This window comes from Mustelus asterias, chromosome 6 (genome assembly GCF_964213995.1).
Source record: "Mustelus asterias chromosome 6, sMusAst1.hap1.1, whole genome shotgun sequence".
Lineage (NCBI taxonomy): Eukaryota > Metazoa > Chordata > Chondrichthyes > Carcharhiniformes > Triakidae > Mustelus > Mustelus asterias.
The window spans coordinates 106,967,126-106,980,272 of record NC_135806.1 but is presented as its reverse complement, the minus strand read 5'-3'; the positions used below and the strand labels follow the sequence as shown (position 1 = coordinate 106,980,272).

Below are 13,147 nucleotides of genomic sequence, written 5' to 3'. Positions count from 1 at the left end.
GCCATCAGAATTTTGAATGGACCTACCTCGCACTAAGTTGATCTTTTTCTTCACCCTAGCTATGACTGTAACACTACATTCTGCACTCTCTCCTTTCCTTCTCTATGAACAGTATGCCTTGTCTGTATAGCATGCAAGAAACAATACTTTTCATCATATGCTAATATATGTGACAATAATAAATTAAGTCAAAATCAAATCAGTTGCTACCAGACCCCAGTATTTCCAGGCTTCACGGTATAGCAGAGTGGTTAGCACTGCTGCCTCACAGTGCCAGGGACCCAGGTTCGATTCCCGGCTTGGGTCACTGTCTGTGTGGAGTTTGCACGTTCTCCGTGTCTGCGTGGGTTTCCTCCGGGTGCTCCAGTTTCCTCGCATAGTCCAAAAGATGAGCAGGTTAAGTGAATTGGCCATGCTAAATTCTCTCAGTGGATCGGAACAAACGCTGGAATATGGCGACTAGGGGATTTTCACAGTAACTTTATTGCGCTGTGAATGTAAGCCTACTTTCGACTAATAAATAAACTTTACATTTTCCGTTTTTATTTCAGATTTCCAGCATCTAATGTATTTTGCTTTTGTATTGATGCATTTTTTGGGGCTGTTTTGTCATCCAGCTGTAATCCAAATGATTTTCCACAAAGAATTAACAGTTGCACAAATCCTCACCAGGAGTCTAAAGAGCTGCAAGGGTTTTTTAAGCCATTATTAATCAGGTGCAAAATATTACATATACAGCAAATTAAACAGCGGGTATGCTGAGTGCACAATAGGAGGACATCAAAGTGACTTACCACAGTGCCTGACAAGATCAGAGAGCAAATTACAAAACACTAAATCCTTTTATCTTTCTTTTTAAAAATACTTGCTTTATAGAGACACTGGTTGTTTGCTACAAAAGCCTGGGAGTTTTAAATTGCCGATTATATCTAGGCTTGGAAAAAAAGACATTTTGAAGTCTTGGTTTGAAAGCAACACCTTTGTATTGAGCAAATACAATTTAAAAAACAGCATACTAGATCAGTATCTGTTACATGAAACACCATAAGAGAAGAGTGGAATAAGAAAGGCTATTCAACTCACCAAGTACAAACAAGCTGATAATCTACTTTTATGACCATAGCAGTTCAGAGACCTCATATTTGACAATCTCCCACCCAAAGTAATCTTTTGATACCTGCTCTTAGTCAGATATTCATCAAGCTTTGAAAAAGAACCTACAATCATCATGAACCAGTCTTCTCAGCATTAGCAGCATTCTTCACTGTGTTTTCCAACCTTTCTGCTGGTAAAGTACTCAGCAACTGAACGCGACACACCGGGACAGTTAGCACTTCAATTCCAGATTGTACCACACTACCTCTGTTCGATAGTTGAGTGTGAGGATTAGCTTCAGTACTCCTGGTCCAGGAATGGAAGGTGTATTCAATAGTCGTGCGTGAAGATTAGTTTTAATACTCTTAGTCCAGGATCAGAAGGTGTATTCAATAGCTGAGTGTAAGTGAAGATTAGAATCAAAGAATCCCTATAGTGCAGAAGGAGGCCATTTGGCCCATCGAGTCTGTACCAATCACAATCCCATCCAGGCCCTATTCCCGTAACGTCACCTATTTACCTTGCTAATTCCCCTGACACCAGGGTTAATTTAGCATGCCTAATCAACCTAACCGCACATCTTTGAGCTGTGGGAGGAAACCGGAGCGCCCGGAGGAAATCCACGCAGACACAGGGAGAGTGTGTAAACTCCACACAGTCAGTGACTTGAGGCCAGAATTGAACCCGGGTCCCTGGCGCTGTGAGGCAGCAGTGCTAACCACTGTGCCACCGTGCTGCCCCTCGATTAGCTTCAATACTCGTAGGTGTAACGAGATAGGTACTCCTGAATGTCGATCAGTGCCCCACCTGGAAGTTCACTTGTGTAGAGATCAGTGGAGGACAGATTCAGACTTGACTGAATAGGTTGCATCATCACAGTTCAGAAACGAAATAGACTTCCTCAGAAAGATAGCTGGGTAAACCACCACTGGAATAAGTGAATAATTCTGGGCACCAAACCTTTGGAAGGATATGTAGGCCTTGGAGAAAGTGCAGCGTAGATTTGCAGCGAATGATGCCTGAACTGCAAGGGTCAAGTGTCAAGTTTTGCAGGTGTCTGCTGCGGTCTTTCGTCCTGTGTTACTCTCTGACACACCCAGCACTAGTTGATACTGACCAATTTTTGCAGCAAGGTTGTATTCCAGTCTTTGCAGATTCCTGGAAGTTGGAAATCCACAAACTGGTCTGGGACAATGCTCAAAGGATATCATTCCTGCTGAGCTGATAATCAGCTCCCATTATCTCCACAGGAGATTGCAATTAAGTTTATGTGTGGCTTTTGTGTTTTTGATGTATCACTGTCTGGAGACAGTTTGTGATTCCATTGTCTCTTCTTTAGTGTCACCCACCAGCAATTCAGCCAGTGATGGAATTTACATCCTTAGCCATCTTTGCCTTGTATGTCCATTTTTTAAAACCACAGGTCTTATTTGAAGTACAATATTTCTTTGCAGTACGTTGGGGTTTCCTCCATCATCATGACAAGTGAAATGGGGCAAAGGTGTGTGTATAGAGTTAGGCTGCAGATCAGTCATGATCTCACTGAATGGTTCAACAGGCTCCAGTAGAGAAACGGCCTGCTCCTGTTTCTCTCTACCAGAGGATATCCATTGCTGCTGCTAACATGTCCAAGCAGATAATTGATCATTTTAGAGAAAGAAAGGAATTGGTACTAAATGAAACAACACTGCATCGGAAACCCCATAGAGAGAGAGAAAGAGAGAAAGACAGCGAGGCTTTTCCACCAAGAGATTCTTCCACCTATAGATTTAAACCTTATTATATTTGTTTCTCTTTGAAACGATTTGTTTTCAAGAGGGGCATTGACAGAGTGGATAGTCAGAAGCTTTTTCCCAGGATGGAAGAGTCAATTACTAGGGGGCATAGGTTTAAAGTGCGAGGGACAAGGTTTAAAGGAGATGTACGAGGTAAGTTTTTTTTACACAGAGGGTGGTGACTGCCTGGAATTCACTGTCGGGAGAGGTAGTGGAAGCAGATACCATAGTGACTTTTAAGGGGCATTTCGACAAATACATGAATAGGATAGGAATAGAGCGATATGGTCCCTGGAAGATAGGGGGTTTTAAATTAGATGGTCAGTGCAGGCTTGGAGGGCCGAAGGGCCTGTTCCTGTGCTGTAATTTTCTTTGTACTTTATTTTTCTTTGTTAAGATGGCTTATTGCCACTTAGTTGGCTTCCTCGGTCTTATAGTTATGATGTTTGGCCGGAACTTCTACACATTTGGCAATAAAGCATATGTCCAAGGTGCAATGGTGTGTGCCTTGGAGGTAATCGCATCCAATGACATTGCTGCTTATATCTTTCTCAGTGATTCAGATCGTGGGACTGGAAGATTTTCTTGCACAAAATCTGGTAAGCTGCTCCAATGCACACATCATTGTGTCAGGGGCTGGCAGGGGTGGGGGGAGGGGGGTACCAACAAGGATTAAATAAACTCATTTCTTCTAGACAATGTCAAACTTTTTTAGTATTGTTGTGGTTGCATCTATCCAGGTTAGTGGGGAGTACCCTATCACCCACTAGCAATTCAGCCGGTGACGGAATTTACATGACTTGAATTTTGTAGATGGAGAGGCTTTGAGGGACAAGGAGAAGGGCTTTTTTGGGAACCACAGTGTTCATATAACCGACCTGGTGAAAATTCCAGTCAATAGCAATGCCTAGCATGTTGATAACAAAGACATTAGGTGATGTGTTGAAACTGGCATCAACGTCAATGTCGTATTGAAGGGACAGAAATAGTGGCAACATTGGGTGCCAGCTGTAAACTGGCAGTTAGTGTCCAGCATTGCTAGGGCAGCAGAGATGGCAATTTGGCATGAGTAATTTAAAGACTCATTCTAATGCTCTGGGACAGGGGTCCAAATCCCAACACAGCAGCCGGTGGAATTTAAATTTAAAATTGAAAGCTAGTCTCAGTAATGGTGACCATGAAACTATTACCTGTTTTTTTGTAAAAACCAATCCGATTCATTAATGTTCTTTAGGGAAGAAAATATGCCGTCCTGGCCTGGCCTACATGTGACTTCAGAACCACGGCAATGCGGTCAACTCTTAACTGCCCTATGAATGGCCACTCAGTTCAAGGGTAGTTATGGATGGGCCACAAATGCTACCCTTGCCCACAACGCCCATGTCCCACAAAAGAATGAAAAGAAACACTGGAAATGTGATCAGTGATTTTGATACATTGGGGATGGGGTGGCACTGTTTTTTGTGCCTGTGTGTGGCATACATACGCAGTCTGGCAGCAATAATTTCCCATATATCCCAATATGGGCCTAGCAGTGTGGTCCTTGCCACTTGACTTATAATTTCCAGATTATGCTCACTTAAAATGGGCACTGATCCAACACTAAAGACTCTACCCTCAAGTCCAACAGAAAACAAGAGTGGGGGTTCCTGGCTGATAGTTGCAAATGTCATCCACAAAGGCCTACAGGAGGTAGAATTCTATTAATTCAATAAAATCATAGAATCACAAAGATTTGTCTGATCATGCTGGTGTCAGTTCTTTGGAAGATGAATCCAATTTGTCCCAGTGTTCAGTTCTTGCACCATTGCGCTGCAATTCTTTTTCAAGTACATGTTCAACTTCAGACAATAATCCTCAACAAGTTATAGAACACACATCCACCCTGCCTGGAAAGATTTTACTACAATTTCTGAACCATTATTAACCAAGGGATGAGTAAATTTGTCACTGTACCTTGTAGAGGCTGCTGCCACCTATTATCCACACAAGATCCACCTTGTCCTGCATCTCTGGTGAATCCAGGTGACCCAGTGCTGACTTCAGATCACATGCCATGTAAGTTGCTCCTTTTGGCAGCTCCCTGAGAACCATAACGGAGGGGTGCTGACATTACTACAATGACAACTAAACATTTACACAATTGTGAGTTCAAAACGGAGGAAGAACATTATTGCACAGCGGGTGGTGCTAATCTAAGGCTTGGGCAAGGTACATTCGCAGGACAACAGAGATAGCAAGGAAATGGGACTGATTGGATTCTCTACAGAGAGTCAGCATGCACTCAATGGGCCAAATGGTCTCCTGCTGTGCCGCAATGACCCTATGGCAGGGATTTGTTTGTCCTTTCTTAGTTCAGTAAATCACCAAGCTATGGTAATAAGGCAGGCTTGTCCAAGGTATGGCACAGGGGCCTGACGTGGCCTGCATAGAACATCTACGTGTGATGTCACAGCAGGCCGGAAAATGCGATGTCAAGTTGGGCCTAGCAAGGTTGACGTTTGGTCATTTTGGTGGGACTAAGGTTGAGACAAAGACTGAGAGAGTCATGTGAGAGAGAGTGCGAGTGACTGAGTGGGTGTAGCCACATGAGAGAGGGCGTGAGTGACTGAGTGGGTGCAGGCACGTTAGAGAGCATGCGAGTGACTGAGTGGGTGTAGCCACGTGAGAGAGGGCGTGAGTGACTGAGTGGGTGCAGGCACGTTAGAGAGCGGCGAGTGACTGAGTGGGTGCAGGCGCGTGAGAGAGCGTGCGAGTGACTGAGTGGGTGCAAGTGCGTGAGAGCGCGTGAGTGACAGAGTGGGTGCAGGCACGTGAGAGAGAGTGCGAGTGACTGAGTGGGTGCAGGCGTGTGAGAGAGCGTGCGAGTGACTGAGTGGGTGCAGGCGCGTGAGAGAGTGAGAGTGACTGAGTGGGTGCAGGCGCGTGAGAGAGAGTGCGAGTGACTGAGTGGGTGCAGGTGCGTGAGGGAGAGAGTGCGAGTGACTGAGTGGGTGCAGGCGCATGAGAGAGTGCGAGTGACTGAGTGGGTGCAGGTGCGTGAGAGAGTGCGAGTGACAGAGGGTGGGTGGGAGTGAGAGAGAGAGAGAGTGAGTGACTGAGTGGGTGCAGGCGTGTGAGAGAGCGCGAGTGACTGAGTGGGTGGGTGGCAGTGAGTGAAAGGGGCGAGTGTGAGTCTGCCTTATGCCAAGTCTCAGTTTTTTCACTCATTCTCATCACCACATATACACAGACACTCGCCCGTACGCACCCACATACTCTGACCCTCCAACATCCTGGGAAATTCATATTGCTTACTTTTAAAAAACATAATAATTTCTTGCTATGACATTGTTGTTCGGCAATTGTTTCTTTTCTTAAAACGTCAACTTTTCCTGAAATTCAGTTTATCGTTTTACCAAACCTTATCTTTCCAAAATTTGCACGTCAGCCCCGGAGTAAGAGAAATATGTAAATATGGCCCCCGGTGCGAAAAGGTTGGACAAGCCTGGCACAAGCAGTGCATCCAACATGTATGAATAACAGAGAGCTTCAAACAATGCATTGCAATTGAACACAGGCTTTGAATGTTGTCCAAGCCAAGTATGGCTAGAATTCCCTTTCCACCAAGTACACCTGGGAATATTGATAGTATCAATAAATCCTGTGACAGAATGCATCATTGTGCTTAGTACCATAACTGGAAGGCGGATAGGAGCTATTTGGGGGTGGCATAGTGGTTAGCACTGCTGCCTCACAGCTCCAGGGACCTGGGTTCGATTCACTGTCTGTGTGGAGTTTGCACGTTCTCCCCGTGTCTGCGTGGGTTTCCTCCGGGTACTCTGGTTTCCTCCCACAGTCCAAAGATGTGCAGGTTACGTTGATTGGCCCTGCTAAATTGCCCCTTAGTGTCCCGGGATGTGCAGGTTAAAGGGATTAGCAAGGTAAACGTGTGGGGTTATGGGGATTGGACTGGGGTGGGATTGTTGTCGGTACAGACTCGATGGGCCGAATGGCTTCCTTCCGCATTGTTGGGTTTCCATGATGATTCTATTCAAATTGAAGTAGGCAATTTTCCAAAAGCCATATTGGCACCATTCATAACGTGCCTACAATGCAGAGGGGAACACCCGGATGGATATTCGTTCAAACCCCCTCTGCACAGCTGAGAGACCTTTAAATTTCAAAGCCAACGAAAGATCCTTATTCTGCCCAGCAACAGCGCGAAGCTGCATTTTAAACCGGCCTTTGGCCAAGGAAGATCGGGATATCTACGAGTCAAGACCGAGAGTGGGCTATATGGCATAACCAGACTATCAATAAAATATTACAGGAATAAAATGGCCAAGGCAGGCAAAGAAACTTAACAAACTAGGGTAAAAGGAATAAAAGATTAGATTAAATCTCCCTACACACAGCAGGACAAAATGACATTAACACCTAATCTCGCAAGCAGGGAACACAGACACAAAACAATGAGGTCAATTCAGATAAGGGGACACATAGAGGGGATAATGGGAAACACATTAAAACACCGGGGCAAGAACAGGTAGTCCCATTAACACAAACACACACCATACAAATGCAAATTGACAAGCCTCCCAGGGAACTTCCTGACCCGACAGACCACTTTATACATATTGTAAAAATGCATAATCAAATGTTCCCGCTCAAATTTGGATCCCTATAAAGATCCAGAGCTGATGTGAAAGGATTGAGATCAACGTGGCCAAGCCACTGTTTCGGAGCTGGTTACGTTGGTTCTCCCTGGGTTCCCAGTAATTGTACAATAAAGAAAAACACTTTGAACGTTGCCTTGCGACTCGACTTCTTTGAATGCACTGGTACAAGGGATTTTTCCCTACAACAAAATGCAGTACAACAACACAACATTTTAAAAGTATCTTTCCACCAGTTTTGTCCACTGATATTGTCTGGCGGCAGAGTTACATGTAGCTTGGAAGAGAAACGCTTTTGTTTTTCTTTCCATTAGGATAAACTGAGAGGATATCAACTGGATATCTGGTTGCCAGAAAACTGTGAGGTCCACACCACTTGTTTTAAATTAGATTGTATTTTATCCACCATAAACTGGAGGCCATCCAACACTCTGCCGCTCGTGTCTTAACTCAGAGCAGGCCCCATTTCCCCCATCACCCCTGTGCTCGGTAAACTACATTGGTGTCCAGTCAAGCAAAATCTGGATTTCAAAATTCTCATCCTTGTTTTTCAATCCCTCCTTGGCCTCACCCTTCCCCATGTCTGTAATTACCTCCAGCCCTACAAACCTCAGGTATCTGCACTCCTCCAATCCTGCTTTCTTGCGCTTCCCCAATTTTAATTGCTTCCCTATGGGTGGCTGTGTCCTCAGGCCAGCTGCAAGAACTGGAATTGCTGTCGATGCCCCATGCAGTTAACGAGCCAGCGGACACTCAGTGTTCTCATTAATAAAGAACAGCCACTTGGGTGCATCATTGTTCGCACTGATCTCTAAATATTCCTTGATGAAAGCAAGAACGTTTGAACTAAGCGCAGACGTAGGCTATTCGGCCCATCATGCTTGCTCTGCCACTCAATAAGATCATCGCTGGTCTAATTGTGATCATCGCACGACATTCCTGTCAACCCAATGACCTTTCAGCCCCTGGTTAATCAAGAATCGATCTAACTCTGCCTAAAAATATTCAAAGACTCTGCTTCCACTGCCTTTTGAGGAACAGAGTTCCAGAGACTAAAACCCTCAGAAAAGAATTCTCATCTGTCTCAAATGGGTGACTTGCTTTTTAAACAGTTCTCCCTCAAGAGGAAACAGCTTCTTGCCATCCACTCTGTCAAAACCCCTCAGGATCTTAAAGATTTCAGTCAAGTTGCTTCTTACTCTTCTAAACTCTAGCAGATACTAGCCTAACATGTCTAACCTTTTCTCATAAGACAGTCCACCCATGCCTGATATTAGTCTGGAAAACCTCTAACTACTTCTAATGCATAACAGCTTTCCTTAAATAAGGAGACCAGTACTGTACTCAGTACTCCAAATGTAGTCTCACTAATGACTTGTCTAAATGAAGCATAACCACCGGACTATTCTATTCAATTTTCCTCACAATGAATTATAATATTCTATTAACTTTCCTAATTAATAGCTATAGCTCCATATTAATCTTTAGTGACTCATGCACTGGGACACACAGATCCCTCTGCATCTCAGAGCTCTGCAATCTCTCACCAATTAGATAACATGCTTCTTTCTTAGTCTTCCTGCCAAAATGGATAATTTCACATTTGCCCATATTATACTCCATTTGCCAGATCTTTGCCCACTCATCTCACCTATCCATGTCACTTTGCAGCCTCCCTATGTTCTCATCACAACTTACTTCCCCACCGACCTTTGTGTCATCAGCAAATTTAGCAACCATGCCTTTGATCCCTTCATCCAAGTCATTTATAACAGTTGTAAAATGTTGAGGTCCTAGCACTGATCCCTGTGGCACACCACTCATTACATTCCACCAATATTAAAAGACACATTTATGGCTCAAAAATGGAAAATGCTGGAAAATCTCCTCAGGTCTGATAGTTCTATTCTCTCTCCATAAATGCTAACATTTCAAGTCTGGAGGACTCTTGAAATATTAGCTCTAGGGTCCTCCGAACTCGAAACATTGACTCTACTCTCCACAGATGTGGTCAGACTTGCTGAGATTTTCCAGTATTTTTGGTTTTGTTTCAGATTCCAGCATCTGCAGGAATTTGTTTTTGTCACATTTATGGCTACCCTCTGTTTCCTGTTTGCCAGCCAATCTTTGGTCCAGGTCATCAAGGAAAACTGACACCAAATTATTTTAGATTCTATCACTGCATCATTTTTCTTTCGGTTTCCAATTTTACAGAGATACAGGGAAAGAAGTTCCATGCAGGAGGAGGCTGAAAATCCATTTTCACCACAGCTTTATGATGATACTAAGTCAACATAGAACTAGTAGAATTCAAAACTGCAGCCTGGTACATGTCACATCACAGCTCAGACATTGAGGACTGAAATCACTTTCAGAGAAACGATGCTCTACTTAGAGACATTTCTCCCACGCCTCCCTGCAGGATGCTGTACTCCTGCAGACACACACATCACTTCAAATGTAGTTCCTGACTATCACCTAGGAAACTCAAAATGTGACATTTAAAGAGCATCTCTGCAGGACTAAAGTTACTCTCTCCTATTGGTTAACGCACAAGATTTTTCCTTTTATTCCAATTATAGAGTTTTGAACCTCATCCCACCTCAGAATTAACAAAAGGTACCTGGGCTACGGTTACTTCAAGCTCCTGCAGAAATACCACCAGTGCAGCAAGGTTCACCATGCACATAACTTGTATCTAAAAATATTGCATGAAGCACTCGGTCCACTCAGGAAGATGCTCTCCATCAGGAATATTTGTTACCTTATTAGCTTAAAAGATTGCATAACACCCATCGATCCAAACAGCCCCCGTGATAGATCAGCACACCCAAAGTTTGGAAGTCTTTTCTTTTTGACCTAGTTTCATCTGTTTAAACACAACGTCATTATGATGGGACTTAACCCACTCTGCTCTTACCAGATCAAAACACACTGGTCATAAAAGCTAACCAAGCCAGTCATTTAAGCATGTCGTGCGAACAACATTCGATGCTCTGGCAACTTAACAAGTTACAGGAGTCAATCAGAATGGTGCAAATAAAACAAGATGTCATACTGGCAATACCTGAAGATTAAACAAGCTGCCCATCATCCTTCTGACTAATCTCAATCCGTCCCATTTGTTGTTGGCAAGATATAATGAGTGGTTTGCCACAAGGATCAGTGCTGGGGCCTCAACATTTTAAAATATCAAAGACTTGGATGAAGGGACTAACTGTATAGCTGCTAAATTTACTGATGATACAAAGATAGGTAAGAAAATAAGGTGTGAAGGGGACATAAGCAGGCTACAAAGGGATATAGACAGGTTAAGTGAGTGGGCAAAGATCTAACAAATGGAGTAAAATGTGGGCAACTTGAAATTGTCCATTTTGGCAGGAAGAATAAAAAAAAGCATATTATTTAAATGGTGAGAGATTGCAAAGCTCTGAGATGCAGAGGGATCTGGGTGTCCTAATGCATGAATTGCAAAAGCTTAGCATGCAGCTTCAGGTAATTACAGTAAGAAGTCTCACAACACCGGGTTAAAGTCCAACAGGTTTATTTGGTAGCTCGAGCTTTTGGAGTGCTGCTCCTTCATCAGGTGAGTGGAGTTTCCACTCACCAGATGAAGGAGCAGAGCTGCGAAAGCTTGTGCTACCAAATAAACCTGTAGGGACTTTAACCTGGTGTTGAGACTTCTTACTGTGCCCACCCCAGTCCAATGCCGGCATCTCCACATCATGGCAACAAGTAATTAGGAAAGCTCATAGAATGTGATTCCTTATTGTGAGGGGGATTGATTACAAAAGTATGGTAATTAAGCTTCAGTTGTACAAGGCATTGGTGAGAAGCAGTCTCTCAAATATCCACTGACTCACAAGAAGCATTCCACAACCTGTGGGAATTGGATGTGACTATTCCCTTAACTAATTGTTCAAACTACCGTTTATTTAAGTATTTACTTTGGATGATGCATTTGAACAGTTGTTTGTAGTGGCACTGGGCTTGCCGAGTGCTACCTACTAAAATTAACTAGAAAGGACAATTTTCAACTTCCAGGTACAAGTGGATAAAAATGTTGCAGTTCTTGTAGATGGGTGGCATGGTGGCACAGTGGCTAGCACCGTTGCCTCACAGCGCCAGTGACCTAGGTTTGATTCCCAGCTTGGGTCACTGTCTGTGCAGAGACAGCACATTCTCCTAGTGTCTGTGTGGGTTTCCTCCGGGTGCTCCGGTTTCCTCCCACAATCCAAAAGACGTGCTGGTTAGGTGCATTGGCCATGCTAAATTCTCTCTCAGTGTACCCGAACAGGCACCGGAGTGTGGCAACTGGGGGATTTTCACAGTAACTTCATTGCAGTGTTAATGTAAGCCTACTTGTGACACTAATAAATAAACTTTAACAAGAGGTGTTTCTGTAATTTCCACCACCCTGCCAATCTTTCCTGCTTGCTTGTGTAATTTTATTTTATTTTTATTAAACACAGATATTTCCATTCCATATTCAAAGTGATCTTACTTTCCACCTTGTGTATGGTCCTATTGTCTGAGCCTCCTGACCCGTAATTCTAATTCACCACAGAATCTCTACAGTGCAGGAGGAGGCCATTTGGCCCATCAAGTCTCCTCTGACTCTCCCAAAGAGCATCCCTTCCCCTATCCCCATAACCCCGCACATTAACCGACACATCTTTGGACAATAAGGGGCAATTTAGCGTGGCGGATCCACCTAACCTGCACATCTTTGAACTGTGGGAGGAAGCCGGAGCACACGGAGGAAACCCCCGCAGACACGGGGAGAATGTGCAAACTCCACACAGACAGTCACCCAAGGCTGGAACCGAACTTAGGTTCCTGGCTCCTTTAAAATGTTGGAAAATGCATCAAAGTGTATAAGAAAATCAAAAGTTTAGTCACAAAGAAGAGGCAGACATATCCAGATCGCACAGATCTTAGCTGGCAATTATTGTCTATATCCCAGGGACAGGGGAAAATGGAAAAATGGTCGAAGTTGGAGAGCTGAAGGGCCTGTTCCTGTGCTCTCCCTCCAATTACGCTCTAGAACTGCATGGAGCATGTTGGGAAAAGGCAGGATCAGGCTTTGGTGTATTGCTTTCACTATTTCTCCTTCATGACCGAATGGTTTACACTTTAATAAATGCTACTTGGGAAATACCCATGGATGTCCCCAGTATGGGGTCAACAACTTCAAGGAAAGAGAGCATGCTACAGGGAGGAAAAGAAAAAGTTAGGCAAACACATGATAAGGATAACAGAAAAGGAAAAAATACCACATAATATTGCAACAGAGGGCCATTATCTTGGGTTAACTTATCCAAATAATAAAAAAAGTGTTGTTCTTTAAAAGTAAGGAAGTCATAACTGCATTTTCTTGAACTAAAATAATTAGGTGACTAAAAGTCAAAAATGAGATTGTGATGAGATGATATGTGGAACTAATTAAGACTAAAACAGCATCTAACAGGCTTCAGTTTAGTCATGCTAATGCAATGTATATTCCGGATAATTATATAAAATGTTCTTCTCAGGTGCAGCTTTCATTTACTGGTGTAAATCAAATATGATGGATAATACTGTTGTTTCCCTTTACCAGGAACAAATATCACCTCTCAG

General features: G+C 43.6%; 1 protein-coding gene across 2 annotated transcripts in view; it reads right to left on the bottom strand.

Annotated features, from left to right (window-relative positions):
• The window catches only part of dhfr (dihydrofolate reductase), a 42,077-nt gene that overhangs the window by 24,242 nt on the left and 4,688 nt on the right, over window positions 1–13,147 (bottom strand). For both annotated transcript variants that reach the window (XM_078214866.1, XM_078214867.1), the window contains exon 4: window positions 4,827–4,953. In XM_078214866.1, the coding sequence (XP_078070992.1) occupies window positions 4,827–4,953 (127 nt within the window). The remainder of the gene's footprint in view (window positions 1–4,826; window positions 4,954–13,147) is intronic.